We start from the raw sequence: 20,521 nt of genomic DNA on the forward strand, positions 1-20,521 counted from the left end.
GACTTCCCAACACCAGGTGTCCGGTCAACCTTGACCCACCTGGATTTTCACGTATCTGACTTCACTCACTAGGATTTTCACCTAGCTTCACTCACTAGGATTTTCACCTGGCTTCACTCACCAGGATTTTCTCACTTCCCGGCTTCACTCATCGGGACTTACACCTGCCTGACTTCACTCATCAAGACTTTCCCACTGCCCGACTTCACTCACTAGGACTTTCATCTTCCTGGCTTCACTCACCAAGACTTTCACTCTGTCTGGCTTCACTCACTAGGACTTCCAATCTACCTAACCTCCAGTTAGGACTTTCCCAGTCAAATATCCGATCGGCCTTGACCTACTTGACTCTTCTTCACACCAAACTGGTCAAACCATGACCAGAGGGGAGTTACATCAACAATCTCCCCAATCGGACGATTGCACATATTGTCAAACATCGAAACCCAAGCATCAAGACTCAGGCTTGAGCCAACTCAAGCCTAGTTAACTTAGGCAACCTTGACCCAGGGGATATTGCACCAACAATCTCCCCCTTTTTGATGTTTGACAATACCTTTAAGTTAGGCTAATCTATTGCCTTAACTTCTTCCTTATGCCAAAATATGAATGAGGATTTCCTTTATTCTCTCCCTTTCCTAGAGGGCAAACTCCCTCTTAAGGTAATGAATGCACAGTACCGACCGACCCTGCATTCTCCCCCTAACTTTCCTAGAGGGGCAAAGGCTTAACTTAAACCCTACATTCTCCCTGTATTGGTATACATAAAAAATTCTCCCCCAGAAGATTTACCCAACTTGTTCACAACCGCACATGTTGGTCACAACACCACAATGAATGTCTCATACCCTTCATTGTATCCAATACTCACCCTTGAGCATACACAACTAAACAATGGAGATATCCACTCGCCATTGTGTTTAAATGCTCAACCATGAGCATTTACGCTAAGGAAGGTTAACCACCTTCCAAGGTGTATGAAAAATTAGTTTTCATATCCTTAAAGAGTAACTCCCCCTAAAGATATGCTCGTAACTTCTGTCATTGCACTAACAATGACTTGGAATCTCTAAACCTTTAGGAAACCCAAAATTTGAAGTTTTGAAGTTCAAAAATTCAATATTGAAACCAAACCTCAACCTAAACTTTAACTTAGTCTTCCCTAAATAATTCATCATTATTTTCATCATGAAAACTCCCCTTAAATGTATACAAATGTGTGTCAAGGGGTTAAAAATAGATACCTAGACTAAAAATGGTTTTAAATGTTGAAATTAGGTTTTCCCAATCAAAATCAACATTCCCAATCGATTGAAGTTGGGTCTCAATCGATTGAAACCATTTCAATCGATCACCTGATTAATTCCGCGAGCTTCTGTTCGTGAAAATTACCCTTGAATCGATCGGCTGATTGATCCAGTCTGGGCCAATCGATCGGCTGATCGATTCCACGATGTTTTGGTCATGAAAAATACATTCTCAATCGATCGGCTGATCGATTGAGACCTTCCAATCAATCGACTGATCGATTGGATTTTTGATTTCCTGAAATCCAATTTCAGTGAAATTCAGAAATGCCCTAGAAATTCTATAAAATTCTAAAAATCATGAAAATTCATGTAGACATTAATTAGAGTATATATTATCGTGGAAAAATAGTTTTCTATGAAAATACTTCATACTTTCAAAGATTGCCACAAACTTAAAAACTTGTAAAAAACTTCAATGTTTTCTTCTAGTTTATGTCTAACTTTTCAATGATGATTACTATCAAAAAATAGTCTTCACCAAGGTTTTCCTAAGTATATTTAAAATTATTTCCAAAACCAATATCCAACCATGTTCTTTAGGCTCAATGCACATGACTTGTACATTAGCTTTCCTAATGATTAGAAAACACATAACTATGTGTTTTGATAAATCTAAAACTCAAAAAGAATGCACTAAATCAATATCTTGAGTTTTGTTTATCATCCTAACATCTCACTTGTATCTAACGTGTACTAAAACACATACAAGTCACCTTATAGTTCTTTGTGAGATGTAAAGTTTGGTTTTACCCTAAACTAAGGATTATGCATATCCACCTAGGCATTTTGGATTATTAACATCTACCTAGGATGTTACTTGTTAGTAAATGTCATTATCCTTAATTACAAGGAATTAAAAATAATGCATGATGAGTTATGACATACATCAAAATGAATAATTTTCAAAAGAAAATTTACTATAACTATATGATGTATGTATAACATGACATGATATTTTTATGTTTTTCATAATAAAGTAAGAATGTAAAATATGATGTCATAACATATGATGGGCAAATAAAGAATGGTAATTTAGCTTAAATAAAGTACCTAGATTATCTATCTAAGTATTCTTAATCCTTAGCTAACTTAAAATTAAATCCTAGATTGCCCACCTTTTTCTTCAAGAAAATGTCAAAACCCAACTTGACATTTCTTTACCTCTTGATTAATTGTGCCAATTTAAAATTAAGCAGATTTCTCAAATTTTTGACACATTTTACTCTTTCAAAGAGTACTCATTTTAAATTAAGGCCTAGATTGACCCTTAACTTCTTAAGAAAATACCCAAGTCCCAACTTGATATTTCTTATGCTTTTTCCAATTGTGTCAATTTAAATTGAATTCCAATTTCTCAAGTTTTGACACATTTTACTCTTCCAAAGAGTAAATGATAATCCACTTCATTTTCAAAGGTTAACAATAACCTTGAAAATGTTCTCCGAGTGTCAACTTCATCAAGGTTGGGTTAACTACCCTTCCAATTAGAGTTGACACTCTCTAACTCATCTAAGGGGTAGAGAAAATGCTCCTAATAACCCAAAATATATTGGTGCTCCTTGGATGCTCTAGGTACTCACTAGGGATAACCTCCCTAGTTACCTTCCTAATGATCTTCCTAGGTTTCTTAGAAGCCTTGGTCATCTCCTCTAGGTCAACTCTAGGGATTGCTTCCCTTGTGACATTTTTAGTGACTTTCTTAGATTTCTTAGAAGTCTTAGTTGTTAGAGTATATACTAAAAGCCTAGCTTTTGTAAACATTTATTTGTTGAAATAAAAGAATCACATTGATCAATTTCTGCATTTATTTGTTAAATATAATTGTTCAATTAAATTATATAGTAGATAACATGGAGTGTGGTGTCACACTCAGAAGATAATGTTGTCGGCTCTCTATAAATTTAAAACAGTTGCTCACGACTAAGATGGAAAGGAACAACTCATCAGTATAGTCGTAGTGTAATTAAGTATTAGTTTATCTTGACTAATAAATTACACTAATACACTTTAAGTGTATTGAGTAGGATTATTTAGGTAAGTTCTTTTTGTACTGACTTAGTAAAAGAACTAAACCTTAGTTATTATGGAAGTGTGTACTCTTAATCCTAATATAATAACAAGCACATATATTTAATATTTATTTCTTTGACTTATCAAAGGGTGAGGTTTAGCTCGATAAATCAATATGCCCGATAAGTTGGGAAATGATATTACTTATAATGCGTGTTGTTGATTATAGAAGGAATTTGTGTCCTAGTTATCTAGGTTGAGAATGTCCCCAAGAGGAGCTCATAAGGATTGCCATGTTAAACCCTGCAGGTGGACCTAGTCCAACATGACAATAAAGTTGAGTGGTACTACTCTTGGAGCTAGAAATTAATTAAGTGAATTGTCAGTAACTTAATTAGTGGGCATTCGCAATCTTAAACACAGGGAGACTAACACACTCATGATAAGAAGGAGCCCATAATGTAATTTGGAATTGGTGCGGTAGTGCGGTAATAACTCTCTAGTAGAATGAGTTATTATCAATGAACTTGAGTTGTGTGTTCAGGGTGAGCACGGGATACTCAAGCTCATCGGAAGGCCAAAACCAATTTCTCCTCTAGGTCCCTGTCGTAGCCTCATTATAGCCTCAAGTTCATCCAAATGTAAGGCTCTTCTTAGTGTCCAAGAAGGGGGCCGGACCATTGCTTGGTGACCAAGCAATGGCCGGCCACATCCTCTTATAGGGGTCGGCCCTATAGCTTGGTGACCAAGCTTGTAGGGGCTGGCCAAGATTAATTCAAATAGGAGGGGTGTTTTGAATTTTTAAAATCTTCTCTTTGTAAAAAACTATAAGTTTTAAAAGAGAGGTTTTAATTTTTAAAACTTTCCTTATTTGAATTAGGCCACATGTTTTAATAGAGTTTTAAAAGTTTTAAAACTTTCCTTTTTTAACCATCCTCATGGTTTAAGATAAAAAGGAAGATAAGTTTTAAAATTAAAATTTTCTATCATTATGTTAAAAAAGGAAATTTTATAAGAGAGTTTTTAAATTTTAAAACATGGTTTTAATTTTTAGAAACTTTCCTTTTTTAACTCCTACTTTAGGAAAGAGAGCTTGTAAAATTTTATAAGAGTTTTTCTTGTAAAATTTTATAAAAATAAAATTCCTTTTTCCCCTTGATGAGGTGGCCGGCCACCTTGCTTGGTGCCCAAGCAAGTGGCCGGCCATATTAAAAATAATAAAATCATCACAAATTCAAAATTGGTGATTGATTCAATCAAGAGGAAAGAAAAGGAAAAATTAAAAGGGAAAAGGAAAAAACTCTTGGATGATTTTATTTTTTTGTAAAAAGTTTTTCCTTATTTGCCTTGGGCAAGTAATATAAAAGAAGGGGTGAGGGGGCTTCATGAGACACAACTCTTATTCTTTTGCTTGGGTGATCTCTTGGTGGCCGGCCCTCTCCTTTCTCCCTTTCCCTTTGCTCTCTTCTCCTTGGTGGTGGTGGTGGCCGAATTCTAGAGGAAGGACTCTTTTGGGTGGTGTTCATCTTGGAGGATCGTCGCCCACACGACGTCCAAGGCGAGGCGAGGAATACGGCAGAAGATCTTGAGGTCATTAGCTTACAAAGAGAAGGAATAACTAGTATTTTTTTTCCACATCATACTAGTTGTTTTTCTTTGTATGAATTCTAAATACAAGAGGCAATTAGATCTAGTTTAATCGAATTTATTTTTCGATTTTGTGTTTTCTTCTTTTTCGAATTTGTGATTCGATTGTTCCTTTTGGTTAACCTAGAGTTATTTAAGGAAATAAATATTAGTTTTCCTTAAAAGGCTTTGCCTAGGCGGTGGTGGTTGCTCTCATATCCAAGAAGGCCATGTGCCTCGCCACGCAGTCCTGGAAGCCAATTTTGGAAATTAATATTTATGGAATTAATAACTTAGGTAGATTTGAATCAATAGTGTTAAGTTCCGCTTGCGATTCAAATCTAAACCATTAAGAACAGATAAGTTAAATTTGGAATCAATGATGTTAAGTTCCGTCTGCGATTCCTTATTTAACTTCTAAAGAACACAATAAGTTATTTAAGGAAAGGTTCGACACTTGTACAAAAAAATTTATACAGTGGAATCGGTACGTTTTCCTAGGATTAACCAACAATTGATATCAGAGCTAGGGTTTGCCTCTGTGTATTTTTAGAATTCAAATAGGTTATGCACATGTCATACATATTTTAGGCAGGATAGTAGTAGGATGTGCTAACTCTTTGGTTGCAGGCTCCAACTATTATGGCTTATTGTTATTGTGTGTGATTGGACCCTTGGACATGTCAAGGGCATTATTTGTGTGCATGATTGTATGTATAAAATACAGCAGGAGCTGTATTATTTTTAGAATTTTATTTTTGTTCGATCTAGAATACATGTACATTCCCTCGTGGAATATAGGATCGATATATGTAAAATTTTATTTTTGTCGCGGATCAGATTCTTGCGAGGCGAGGTACTTTTGGAGCACCAGAGGCGCAGCGGAATAAGAAGCAAGAAGGATGCGACAACTCGACCCGATGGCGGTGGCTAAAGATGGCAGCAGCTAGGGTTGGAGCATACTGAAGACAGTGATGGAAAAGGCCATAATAGTTGAAAAATTAATTTCCAAATTTATTGCTTTTATTTACTGTGATGTATGCTAGCATAGGTTAAAATCCTCATTTTTAAATAACTAAGTGGGAGAGGGATTTTAATAAATCCCATGGTCTCCATTACTGGTTTGTAAGTGATGCAACAAGCTTGCGTGTTGGCTCTGAGTGCCTCCCTCCACAACGGATGGGTTTGTTGCGGATCACTAGATCAAACTTCCTTTTATGGATGGTTAAAGGAAATTATTTAGGAGCGTGTGATCTTCTCCAACTGAAGGGGCGCAATCCTATTTAATGGACTTAGTATCAAGTAATGGTATACACTTAGACGCATTCAATAGTATCCTCCCCAATGGAGTCACTACTATTGTATTGTGTGACCAAAGTGAAACCAACTATTAATTTTATTTGTCATGAAGTTAGGATGACAAGATAATAAAATTAATGGGTCACACCCTCCTCTTACAAATGTTGAACTTGTATACGTCCACACTAACGTGGCATGCAATATTCACGGTGATTTGAGGTGTTGGTTAATTTATAATAGTATTGTTTGAGGAATCAATATTATTCTAAATTTTGAGTCTTGACCAAAGTTTATTTTTGTGATTCTTAGGATGACTTTCAACCCACTAGCCATTATACTGAAAGAGAACAAACTTACTGGTCCCAACTATATTGATTGGAAAAGAAACCTGGACATTGTTCTTACTGCTGAAAGCTATAAGTTTGTACTGACTGAGCCTTGCCCTGATGCACCTGACGGTGACTCTACCCCAGAGGAGATTGAGTATCATAAGAAATGGGTAAAAGCTGATGAGATGGCGCGGTGTTATATTTTGGCATCTATGTCAAATGTATTGCAACATCAGCATCAAGATTTACCAACAGCTTATGATATAATGAACAATCTCAAAGAACTCTTTGGGCACAAGAGTCGGACTGCTAGGCAAGAGGCAATGAGGAAGCTAATGACAGCTATTATGTCTGAGGGGACACCCGTAAGGGATCATATCCTCAAAATGATGGCTTATCTGAATGAAATACAAGTCCTTGGAGGAGAAATCGATGGGGAAACCCAGGTCGATATAATTCTCCAAACGCTACCCAGGAGTTTTGAGCAGCTCTCTGAACTCGAACGACGACGACGGAAGCTAGGAGAACGACAGCGATGAAGAAGTATTGCTCATAGTTCTCGATATTTGAAAATGGATTCTACGTCAAGTCGAAGAAGAAGAAGAAACAGTTTCAGCAAAAAGGATAAACCTCAAGTATATGTAGTCTGAAAGTTGAAAGTCGGGCAAGTGCTTCATCTGCAAGCATCCGGACATTGGAAAGTGGACTGTCCTCGTAGGAACCGTAACAATAAAGGTATATCTCATACTCTAGTAGTTGAAACATGTTTAGCGGTGTTATCTACCAAGACCTGGTGTGTAGATACGGGAGCCACTGATCATGTCTGTAATTCTTTGCAGGGGACCCGGCGACTATTTGATGGAGAGATAACTGTCTACATGGGCAATGCTACTAAGGTGGCGGCTGTTGCAGTGGGAGACGTCTACTTATCTTTTGATAGGAATAGAAATTTGATTTTAAGAAATTGTCTTTATGTACCTAGTTTTAGAAAGAATTTAATTTAAGTTTCTAAACTGTATTTGGATGGATATTCAGTCTCTTTTAGTAACAATGTCGTTATAAAGAGAAATAAGGTGATTATCTGTACTGGTGCATTGGTTGGCAATTTATACACTTTAAATCCAATTTCTCCCACAAAGCAAAATATGGAAATTAATAACACATCTTCTAATTTTAATAAGAGAAAAGAACCTTCGGATATGAACCAAACATATCTTTGGCATCTAAGGCTTGGACATATTAACTTAAGTAGGATTCAAAGGCTTGTAGCCGATGGACTATTGGGTTCATTAGAGTTGGAAAACTTTCCAACATATGAATCCTGCTTGGAAGGTAAAATGACCAAGAGACCTTTTAAGGCCAAGGGGTATAGAGCCAAAGATGAGTTAGAACTGGTTCATTCTGATTTGTGTGGTCCTATGTCTATCCAATCAAGAGGTGGTTATGAATACTTCGTCTCCTTTATAGACGATTATTCAAGATACGGATACATTTACCTGATGCGCCGCAAGTTTGAATGCTTTGACAAATTCAAAAAATATAGGGCTGATGTGGAGAAACATCTTGGTAAAAGTATCAAGACACTACGGTCTGACCGTGGTTGCGAATACCTCTTTGGAGAGTTTAGGAATTACTTATCAGAAGTCGGGATTCAATCCCAATTGTCTGCACCTGGTACACCCCAGCAGAATGGTGTGGTAGAACGAAGGAATAGGACTCTTATGGAAATGGTTAGATCAATGATGAGTTATTCAGAATTACCGAATTCATTTTGGGGATATGCTTTAGAAACAGCAGTGTACATTCTGAATATGGTACCTTCTAAAATAGTTCCTTCTACTCCCATGGAATTATAGAATGGGCGTAAGCCTAGTCTGAATCATATCCGGATATGGGGTAGTCCAGCACATGTGTTGAAGGGAGATACTGATAAGTTGGAATCACGTACAGAAGTTTGTCTGTTTGTGGGATATCCTAAGGGAACGAAAGGTGGTTTGTTTTATAATCCTAAAAATCAGAAGATTATTATTAGCACCAATGCTCAATTTTTAGAAGAAGATTATGTAATGAACCATAAGCCCATGAGTGAAATAGTTCTAGAAGAAATTAGAGAGGACACGTCTACTTCAGTACCAACAGTACAAGATGAAGTACCACAAGAGACTACAACACGTGTCACACATGATACACAACCACAGACGGCGACTCGTCGTAGTGGGAGGGTTGTGAGGCAACCTAAGAGATTCATGTTTTTGGGAGAATCTTCAGACTTGATCCCGGGTAAACATGAACCTGATTCCCGAACATATGACGAAGCACTCCAAGATATAGATGCAGTATCTTGGCAAAAGGCAATGAATTCCGAAATAGAATCTATGTATTCTAATAAGGTCTGGGAGCTTGTAGAACCACCTGATGGTGTAAAAGCCATTGGATGCAAGTGGATCTACAAAAGGAAAAGAGGGACAGATGGGAAGGTAGAAACCTTCAAAGCAAGGCTTGTTGAGAAGGGGTATACTCAGAAAGAGGGAATCGACTATGAGGAGACTTTTTCACCGGTAGCCATGCTTAAGTCTATCCGGATACTCTTGTCCATTGCTGCTCATATGGATTATGAGATTTGGCAAATGGATGTCAAGACAACTTTCCTTAACGGAAGTCTTGAAGAAAACATCCATATGAAGCAACCAGAAGGGTTCATTGAAAAAGGCAAAGAGCATCTAGTGTGCAAGCTTAATCGGTCCATTTACGGATTGAAGCAAGCTTCAAGATCTTGGAACATCCGGTTTAACGAAGTAATCCAGTCATATGGATTTATTCAGTGTCCGGATGAGTCTTGTGTATACAAGAAGTGTAACGGAAACGTGGTGGTATTTCTTGTACTATACGTAGATGATATTTTGTTAATTGGCAACAATGTCAAGGTATTATCGGACGTAAGGGTATGGTTGTCCAAATAATTTGATATGAAGGACTTAGGAGAATGTGCACACATTCTTGGGATCAAAGTTATAAGGGATCGCAAGAAAAAAATGTTGTGTCTATCCCAAGCTTCATATATAGATACGATCCTTGCTCATTTTAGCATGCAGAACTCCAAGAAAGGATTCTTACCTTTTAGGCATGAAGTAGCCTTATCTAAAGAGATGTCTCCGAAGGCATCAAAGGAGATTGAGGACATGAAGGCAGTTCCTTATGCTTCAGCTGTAGGAAGCCTTATGTATGCAATGCTGTGTACGAGACCTGATATCTATTTTGCCGTGGGCATGGTTAGCAGATATTAGAGTAACCCTGGACAAGGGCATTGGACTGCGGTAACGCATATATTAAAGTACCTGAGAAGGACTAGAGATTATATGATAGTTTACCAAGCAGACGATTTGCTCCCTGTGGGTTACACGGATTCAGATTTCCAATCAGATAGGGACAATAGTAAGTCAACATCAGGCTATGTGTTTACTCTAGGAGGTGGAGCCATTGCATGGAGGAGTGTTAAGCAGAAATGCGTCTCGGACTCAACCATGGAAGCTGAATATGTTGCAGCCTCTGAGGCAGCAAAAGAAGTTGTATGGCTCAGGAACTTTCTAATGGACTTAGATGTGATTCCTGGTTTGCCCAAGATCATCACAATTTATTGTGATAATAGCGGTGCAGTTGCAAACTCGAAGGAACCACGAGCCCATAAAGCAAGTAAACATATAGAGCGCAAGTACCACCTGATACGAGACATCGTCAAGCGAGGCGAAGTTGTCGTCGCCAAGATTGCATCAGAAGATAACCTGGCAGATCCTTTCACAAAGGCCCTTCCGGCGAAAGCTTTTGATCGGCATATGGAGGGGATGAGAATCAGATGTAAGGAAACAGATATGACAGCTTAGACTTTTAGTATAAGTGGGAGATTGTTAGAGTGTATACTAAAAGCCTAGCTTTTATAAACATTTATTTGTTGAAATAAAAGAATCACATTGGTCAATTTCTACATTTATTTGTTAAATGTAATTGTTCAATTAATTTATATAGTAGATAACATGGAGTGTGGTATCACACTCAGAAGATAATGTTGTCGGCTCTCTATAAATTATAAACAGTTGCTCACGACTGAGATGGAAAGGAACAACTCATCAGTATAGTCGTAGTGTAATTAAGTATTAGTTTATCTTGACTAATAAATTACACTAATACACTTTAAGTGTATTGAGTAGGATCATTTAGGTAAGTTCTTTTTGTACTGACTTAGTAAAAGAACTAAACCTTAGTTATTATGGAAGTGTGTACTCTTAATCCTAATATAATAACAAGCACATATATTTAATATTTATTTCTTTGACTTATCAAAGGGTGAGGTTTAGCTCGATAAATCAATATGTCCGACAAGTTGGGAAATGATATTAGTTATAGTGTGTGTTGTTGATTATAGAAGGAATATGTGTCCTAGTTATCTAGGTTGAGAATGTCCCCAAGAGGAGCTCATAAGGATGCCATGTTAAACCCTGCAGGTGGACCTAGTCCAACATGACAATAAAGTTGAGTGGTACTACTCTTGGAGCTAGATATTAATTAAGTGAGTTGTCAGTAACTTACTTAATTAGTGGGCATTCGTAATCTTAAACACAGGGAGACTAACACACTCACGATAAGAAGGAGCCCATAATGTAATTTGGAATTGGTGCGGTAGTGCGGTAATAACTCTCTAGTGGAATGAGTTATTATCGATGAACTTGAGTTGTGTGTTCAGGGCGAGCACGGGATACTCAAGCTCATCGGAAGGTCAAAACCAATTTCTCCTCTAGGTCCCTGTCGTAGCCTCATTATAGCCTCAAGTCCATCCAAATGTAAGGCTCTTCTTGGTGTCCAAGAAGGGGGTCGGACCATTGCTTGGTGACCAAGCAATGGCCGACCACATCCTCTTATAGGGGCCGGCCCTATAGCTTGGTGACCAAGCTTGTAGAGGTCGGTCAAGATTAATTCAAATAGGAGGGGTGTTTTGAATTTTTAAAATCTTCTCTTTGTAAAAAACTATAAGTTTTAAAAGAGAGATTTTAATTTTTAAAACTTTCCTTATTTGAATTAGGCCACATGTTTTAATAGAGAGTTTTAAAAGTTTTAAAACTTTCCTTTTTTAACCATCCTCATGGTTTAAGATAAAAAGGGAGATAAGTTTTAAAATTAAAATTTTCTATCATCATGTTAAAAAAGGAAATTTTATAAGAGAGTTTTTAAATTTTAAAACATGGTTTTAATTTTTAGAAACTTTCCTTTTTTAACTCCTACTTTAGGAAAGAGAGCTTGTAAAATTTTATAAGAGTTTTTCTTGTAAAATTTTATAAAAATAAAATTCCTTTTTCCCCTTGATGAGGTGGCCGGCCACCTTGCTTGGTGCCCCTGCAAGTGGCCGGCCATATTAAAAATAATAAAATCATCACAAATTCAAAATTGGTGATTGATTCAATCAAGAGAAAAGAAAAGGAAAAATTAAAAGGGAAAAGGAAAAACTCTTAGATGATTTTATTTTTTTGTAAAAAGTTTTTCCTTATTTGCCTTGGGCAAGTAATATAAAAGAAGGGGTGAGGGGGTTTCATGAGACACAACTCTTATTCTTTTGCTTGGGTGATCTCTTGGTGGTCGGCCCTCTCCTTTCTCCCTTTCCCTTTGCTCTCTTCTCCTTGGTGGTGGTGGTGGCCGAATTCTAGAGGAAGAGGAAGGACTCTTTTGGGTGGTGTTCATCTTGGAGGATCGTCGCCCACACGACGTCCAAGGCGAGGCGAGGAATATGGCAGAAGATCTTGAGGTCATTAGCTTACAAAGAGAAGGTATAACTAGTATTTTTTTTCCGCATCATACTAGTTATTTTTCTTTGTATGAATTCTAAATACAAGAGGCAATTAGATCTAGTTTAATCGAATTTATTTTTCGATTTTGTGTTTTCTTCTTTTTCGAATTTGTGATTCGATTGTTCCTTTTGGTTAACCTAGAGTTATTTAAGGAAATAAATATTAGCTTTCCTTAAAAGGCTTTGCCTAGGCGGTGGTGGTTGCTCTCATATCCAAGAAGGTCATGTGCCTCGCTATGCAGTCCTGGAAGCCAATTTTGAAAATTAATATTTATGGAATTAATAACTTAGGTAGATTTGAATCAATAGTGTTAAATTCTGCTTGCGATTCAAATCTAAACCATTAAGAACATATAAGTTAAATTTGGAATCAATGATGTTAAGTTCTGTCTGCGATTCCTTATTTAACTTCTAAAGAACACAATAGGTTATTTAAGGAAAGGTTCGACACTTGTACAAAAAATTTTATACAATGGAACCGGTAGGTTTTCCTAGGATTAACCAACATTAGTCACATTTGTAGTTGCAAAGATACTCCTAGGGATAACTTCCCTTGTACCCTTGACTTGACACCTAGACCTAGAGTTGGTTTCATAGGTATATGGAACCCTATGGTAAGAAGTTACATCCTTCTTAGCTTTAGGTTTGTATCCCAAAACTCTATGGTCATTGGATGACTTTTGTACTCCTAGACCTAGGTTATGCTCATTTTGCCCTTTTAGGATATTTTCCATCCTTTTTAGGACCTTTTCAATTTTATCAAGCCTTGACCTCAAGTCCTTAGATTTTGATTTTTCTTTAAATCCTTGAGCATTTCTATTTTTAGGCTTGTATCTACTATCCTTAGTGTTTTTGCCCAAGTTGTCATCTGCCTTCCTAACCTTAGGTGAGGCAGTTTTAGCATGAAGAGCTACATGCTTTTCCTTAATGCTATCATGCTTTCTATTTTATGGTAAATGACATTAAAATGATATAAACTAGAATTAGCATGTTCTTTACCATTTCTAAGAGGAATTGCATCAATAAATGTTACCTTGGGTTTGCTCTTAAGAGCTCCCCCTTGACTTGTGTTTCCTCTTTTGGGCTTGACCGACTTCTTCCCCTTTGGACATTGACTTCGATAATGTCCTTTTTGATGACACAAGAAACACACAATGTGTTCCTTGCTCTTCTTTGCTATGGGGGTGGTCTCCTTTGGTTTCTCCTTGCCTTTTAGTGCCGGTTGACTCTTTTTCTTGGTCAAGTTAGGGTATTTTCTCTTGTAATAACCATGTTCCCTACACTCAAAACATATAATATGATTTTTATTTTTAATTGTACTAGTTATACCTTCACATGTAGGGATGTCACTTGATCCTCTATTTGATTTTTCTTGTGTTGTGAAAGTTGCCCCATCTTCTTCTTATAACGCTTAGGATTCTCCTAACGTGAACTACCTTTAGGTAAATAGTTAAACCACTGGATTAATTTAATTAGGTGGATTATTCATTTTAATAAAAAAAAAATGAACGAATTTAAATATATATATATATATCATAAATACTAAAGGTTACGTAATTGGAAATACATCAGAATGGGTGAGCTTTATCTAATGGGTAATTAAAACTAAAGCCGATTTATATGTATATATATATATATATAAAAGGACGGGGATTAGGTTAAAAAAAAAGGAGAGAAGAGGGAGGGGGAAAGGAGACAGAAAGGCAAGAAACGACAACCGCCGTGGTCGTGCTGGAAAAAAAAAAACATAGCAAGAGAACAAAGGCGTGAAGTTTTTGGGAGAAGGGAGTTCCAACCAAAGGTTTCTCACTCGTGCCCCTTGTCTCCCTACAAAGGCACTTCTTTAACCCTTATTTTGTTCTTTTTGATTTGCACCACATAAATTATACTAAGCTTGTTTATAATGTGATGCATATGGAAGCCCGTAGCTCATGTATGTACCTATGTCATCTTCTCGAATTTTGTTTCTTCTTCTATGACCCACCCAAGCTCTTCCAATTTTTAGCAGGGGGTTTGTTAGAAAGGATTGTTTTTTTACGACCATGCAATTTTAGGAATTTTCTTCTTATGATATATCATGCACAGGTTTGAAGAAAAGGGCATGGTATTAGTTGCTCCTAGGAAGTTATATAATGCAGGTTCACATTGTTATGCATGGTTAATCAGTAGCTTGGGTACTTTCTCACGTTTTTATGAATTTATATATGATTTAACTGAGTCTACCAGATTCTTGAGGCGCTCATGATAAAAGGATTATTTTCAGTGATTATGGAATTTATGTAATTAGGATGATCTATCTTAAAGATGAAGTTTTTTAAATCAGATCATTCCAGGTTGGAAGGTAACAGGTGGAAAATTCTCTCATTTGGTATGACATCTCTTTTCATGTTGGTTGCTTTTAAAAAAAAACTTATGATGATGATGATGAGCTAATGGGAATGTTGTGAGGGAAAAGGCCCTAGAGGGAGCCTGTTTGCGGGAAAAGGTCCAGAGGGAGTCTGTTTACGGGAAAAGGCCCCGGAGGGAGTCCGTTTATGGGAAAAGGCCCCAGAGGGAGCCCGTTTACAGAAAAAGGCCCCAGAGGGAGCCCGTTTACAGGAAAAGGCCCCAGAGGGAGCCCAATATCGGATTTCCCATAATAGGCCCCGGCCCAGCGACGAAGGTTGTTGACGCCTGCCGCTAGGTACCATGGTTCCACAGCTGAGATTGGTCACTCGACCAAATAAAGATAGCTAGCTACTTCTAACGATTACGCCTCACTCTAAAGGGATTTTTTTATATATTTATATATAGGATATAGGATGATGATTAATGCTATGCAATGATATGGTGAATAGGGAGGAGAGGAGCTCACGAAATCTTTCCCTTAATATCTTATTCAAACTATCAAATTTCTAAATATATTTTCCTACTCTACGCTCTGTAAAGTTTATTTCTCTCCTATTACATGCTAACTTATTGTTACATATACACTTATCTCATTTAATATATGGAGTAGGTATTATATATTTGCATGAATAGCTGCTACTCTTATTTTAAATGCCTATTGTTAAATGTGACATTTTCTTTAGCAAGGCAGGTAATGGAATTAGTGCATAGATAATTGTTGACACCTACAGATATCTCTCATCCTTCTTTTGAACTTAGAGTCGTTAACCTATTCATGTTGTATATGTAATATTGATTATCTTTAGTTAGGAAATGCTGAGCCTTAGTCTCACTCAGTTGTGTGGGTGCAGGTAATAATAGTCTTGAGGTGGAAAGCTCTAACACTTGACTGGTTCGGGCCACTGCAGTTCACACCCGAGGACCTTGCTGATTATCGCGTTAGGATGAAACATTATTTCTTTTACCATTTATGAGTAATTTGAGGAAATAATAATAAATAAAAAAAGACTGATGCTTAAGTAATGTTGCTGAGCTCTAAGACGCCTCTGCTATCTTATCAGCTAAAATCTCCTTTAGTTTTCCTTTTGGCAATTCATGATCTGGGTATTTTGTTAATAAGAATCTGAAGCTAAATATTTATACTAATCAAGTGAAACTTTTAAGTGATGCTGCTAGAAGATTGTGTTTATCGTGTACAGTTTGTTGGGGATAAATTCACATTCAAATTGTTTGTTAGTGTCGCATGTATTCCTTGGAATTTAATTAGGTTGGTATATTTTTTTAAAAAAAATTATGATAGAAGTTAGGGTCGTTATAGTTGGTATCAGAGCAAAGATCTTGAAAGGGTGTGACAACTGTTGGTCCCGGAAAGCTCAAGAAGTCAAACCTCAAGTCTGTGAGTTTTACTATTTTAAATTTATATGTAATTTTTTTTCTGTTTTAATGCTTTCATGATATAAAAGAATTTGGAGGATAGATGCTATTAAATTTAAGTGCATGATGCTTACGTACTGCATGGGGCGTTGGGTGCAGATATGGCTCCGAGACGTGCGGTTAACGGAGATAGGGAGGAAGAGGGACGGGAGGAGGTGCAACCCCCTTCAGATGCTGCTACACGTTTACTTGAAGGAATGGCTCAATTATTTGAGCAGTATGCAAGTAATGCTCATAGGGGAGGGCAGCAGGACATCTATGTGCAGTTTAGGAGAATGGATCCTAAAGATTTCTCGGGTACTACTGATCCATTTGTGGCGGAGGGATGGATCCGATCATTAGAGGTGATCTTCCGATATATGAATATGGTAGATGCTGATAGGGTTCGTTGTGCCATATATCTGCTGAAAGACGACGCTTCCTTATGGTGGGAGGGAGCCGAAAGAGGAGTTGATCTGAAAACCTTGACTTGGGAAGATTTCAAGAGAATTTTCTATGATAAATATTTTACAGCTGATGTTCGAGGACGACTGAAGAGGGAGTTTATGAGTCTTCGTTAGGGGGATTTATCTGTTGCTGAGTTTGTTAAGAAGTTCGATAGGGGGTGCCATTTTGTACCCCTTATTGCCAACGACGCTGCTAAGAAACTCAGGCACTTCTTGGACGGTCTCAGGCCTACTATCCGCCGAGATGTTCTCCTCACAAACCCAGCTGCGTATAATGATGCTGTTAATGGAGCTTACAGGGCAGAGCAGTCTTTGAAAGACATAGAATGGGAGATGCAGAGAAAGAGGCCACAACCACAACAGCAGAATAAGAAGCCTTACACGGGGCCACAGAAAGGACAGCAAAAGCCTCTGGGGAACCCCAAGCAACAACTGAGAGCAGCTGCCCCAAAGACCGAGGAGAAGCCACTGTGCAAGGAGTGCAACCGCCAGCACCATGGCAAATGCATGTGGGGTACCTACAAGTGCTTCAACTGTGGAGAAGAGGGACATAAAGCTCTGGATTGCCCAAAGAAGAAACAACCTATGATTGGTCGAGCTTTTGTGATGCATGCCAAGGAGGCGGAGCCAGACACTACGCTTATCACAGGTATATGAGCTATTTTAAACATTCTTTTGCTATAACGCAGGAAATGTTAGGCAGAAAAGACAAGATTACTTCCAGGTATATTGAACTTAGTGATTTAGGCTTGTACATTTAGAATCGGGCATGATCTAGGGTGTGGTATTTTTTTATATTTTTTTTATTTTTTTTTTTATTTTTTTTTTATTTTTTTTTAAAAAAAAAATGACAGGCTTGAATTGTTCCATGGCATTGTGGTCGCAGGCAGAATATTCATCGCAGGCATAGGTACCTATGCATTGCTAGATTCTGGGGCTACACACTCATTTATATCTGAGACCTTCTTAAAGCGACTAGGAATCTTACCAGAAGACATGGATGTGGGATTTAGAGTCATAGTTCCCTCGGGTGAACAAATGTTATCTACCAAGATGGTAAAGGATATTGAGCTTAGACTACAGAGGAAGGTGGTTCGGGTAGATTTTATTGTGTTGCCAATGCCTGAATTCGACATTATTTTGGGGATAGACTGGCTATCACGGAATGGAGCTTCGATTGATTTTCGACAGAGGACAGTATCTATCAGACTGTCTAGCGGGGAAATGTTTACTTTTGAGGCAGTTCAAAACAAGCAATTGCCGCCTATTATTTCTTGTATAGGTGCAAAGAAGCTTTTGCGTAGAGGTTGCCGAGGATTTCTGGCTAGTATTATTTTAGTACCTGATGTCATCCGTCAGAAGATTGAGGATGTTGAAGTTGTCAGAAACTTCCCTAGCGTATTCCCTGAGGACATTTCAGGCATTCCACCTGAGAGAGAGGTGGAGTTCTCTATTGAGCTGATGCCAGGGACGGTGCCAATCTCTAAGGCACCATATCGACTGGCACCTGTAGAAATGAAAGAGCTAAAAGATCAAATTCAAGAGCTACTGGATAAAGGATTCATTCGTCCGAGTTTTTCTCCATGGGGCGCGCCAGTATTATTTGTGAAGAAAAAGGATGAAAGCATGAGGCTCTGTATCGATTATCGAGAACTGAACAGAGTCACAATAAAGAACAAGTATCCCTTGCCTAGAATTGAGGACTTATTCGATCAACTGCAAGGAGCTTCAGTATTCTCAAAGATAGACCTTCGTTCAGGATACCATCAGTTGAAAGTAAAGGAAGCAGATGTCTACAAGACGGCCTTCAGAACTCGGTATGGACACTATGAATTTATGGTAATGCCATTCGGGATGACAAATGTCCCAGCGATCTTCATGGATCTCATGAATCGCGTATTTCGACCATATCTTGATCAGTTCATCATTGTGTTCATAGATGATATTCTGGTCTACTCGAAGGACAGAGAGGAGCATAGGCAACACTTGAAGATAGCCTTACAGATATTGCAGGATCAAAAGTTGTTTGCCAAATTCAGCAAGTGCGAGTTTTGGCTAGAGAAAGTGGCATTCTTAGGACATATTATCTCGAGAGATGGAGTTGAAGTTGATACTTCTAAAGTTGAGGCAGTCAGAGAATGACCGGAGCCTAAAAGTGTAACTGAGATACGTAGTTTCTTAGGCTTAGCTGGCTACTATCGCAAGTTCATCAAGGGGTTCTCTGCCATTGCGGTACCCTTGACAGCTCTCACGAAGAAGAATGCCAAATTTGTATGGGGATCGGATTGTCAACACAGTTTCGAGAAGTTGAAGCAAGCCCTCACTACAGCACCAGTTTTAGCTATGCCATCCGGCAAAGGAGAGTATGTGTTGTACACCGATGCATCGAGAGTAAGTTTGGGCGCAGTTCTTATGCAGTGTGATCGAGTGATCGCGTATGCGTCTAGACAACTAAAGGCACATGAGAAGAATTATCCGGCACATGACCTTGAGCTTGCCGCAGACGTTTTTGCACTAAAAATTTGGAGACATTACTTGTACGGGGAGAAATGCAAAATTTTCACCGACCACAAAAGTCTTAAATACTTCTTCACCCAAAAAGAGTTGAATATGAGACAACGAAGATAGCTAGAACTGGTGAAGGATTATGATTGTGATATTAGCTACCATCCCGAGAAAGCTAATGTAGTTGCGGATGCGTTGAGCCGCAAAATGACAGTCATAGCCCAACTGTCAGTGCAGAAACCCCTTCAAACAGAAATTCAGAGGTTCAATTTGGAGATATATTCAAGAGGCAGGGCTCCTAATCTATCCACTCTGATAGTGCAGTCTACTCTGAGAGATAGAATTCGAATTGGGCAGGCTACTGATGGGCAGTTACAAAAATGGAAACAAAGAGATGAGACTAAGGGCCGAATGATATATACAGTCAAGGACGACATTGTTAAATATCGAGGTAGACTTTGGGTTCCTAGTGTAGATTCTCTTAGAGTTGAAATCATGACAGAAGCCCACAATACCCCTTATTCTATCCACCCGGGGAGTACAAAGATGTACAAGGACTTGCAATTACTTTACTGGTGGCCGGGTATGAAACGAGACATCCTACGTTTTGTATCTGAATGTTTAAATTGTCAGCAAATCAAAGCAGAACATCAGAGACCAACGGGGATGCTTAGGCCACTTCCTATTCCTGAGTGGAAATGGGAAAATATTGCAATGGATTTTGTTGTAGGCTTACCGAGGACAGTAAAGGGTTTTAATGAAATTTGGGTGATAGTAGATCGTCTTACCAAGTCAGCACATTTTCTACCGGTGAAGACAACTTTCTCCACGACTCAGTATGCAGAGCTGTATATCCGAGAAATAGTCAGATTGCATGGGATTCCAGTTTCAATTGTGTCTGACAGAGACACAAGATTTACGTCTTCATTTTGGAAGAGTCTACATTCTGCTATGGGGAGTAAACTAATGTTTAGCACACCATTTCATCCCCAAACAGATGGGCAGTCGGAGAGGGTGATACAAATTTTGGAGGATTTACTCCGAGCATGTGTGATCGACTTCCAAGGAAGTTGGGAGTCGAAGCTACCTCTAGTGGAGTTCACCTATAACAACAGTTATCAGTCATCTATAGAAATGGCCCCTTACGAGGCACTTTATGGAAGAAAATGTAGATCGCCCATCCATTGGGATGAAGTTGGAGAGAGATCTGAATTGGGACCAGAAATCGTGAATCATACAGCAGATTTAGTAGTCAAAATTCGGGACAGGATGAAGATTGCTCAGAGCCGACAGAAGAGTTATGCTGACAAACGAAGAAGGAATCTCGAATTTGTCGTCGGGGAC

General features: G+C 38.2%; 1 protein-coding gene and 1 long non-coding RNA gene across 2 annotated transcripts; both read left to right on the forward strand.

Annotated features, from left to right (window-relative positions):
* The first annotated feature begins 14,083 nt into the window (after positions 1 to 14,083).
* On the forward strand, positions 14,084 to 15,815 carry LOC122017777. The gene is made up of 2 exons (XR_006121453.1): positions 14,084 to 14,205; positions 15,644 to 15,815. It is a non-coding gene; the product is annotated as an uncharacterized LOC122017777 (long non-coding RNA).
* Positions 15,816 to 16,327: 512 nt separating this feature from the next.
* LOC122013932 lies at positions 16,328 to 18,814 on the forward strand. The gene is made up of 3 exons (XM_042570144.1): positions 16,328 to 16,653; positions 16,828 to 17,321; positions 17,559 to 18,814. Exons 1-3 carry the CDS (start codon positions 16,328 to 16,330, stop codon positions 18,812 to 18,814), a joined length of 2,076 nt encoding a protein of 691 aa, XP_042426078.1.
* The last annotated feature ends 1,707 nt before the right edge of the window (positions 18,815 to 20,521 follow it).

This window comes from Zingiber officinale, chromosome 8B (assembly GCF_018446385.1).
Source record: "Zingiber officinale cultivar Zhangliang chromosome 8B, Zo_v1.1, whole genome shotgun sequence".
NCBI classification, from domain to species: domain Eukaryota; kingdom Viridiplantae; phylum Streptophyta; class Magnoliopsida; order Zingiberales; family Zingiberaceae; genus Zingiber; species Zingiber officinale.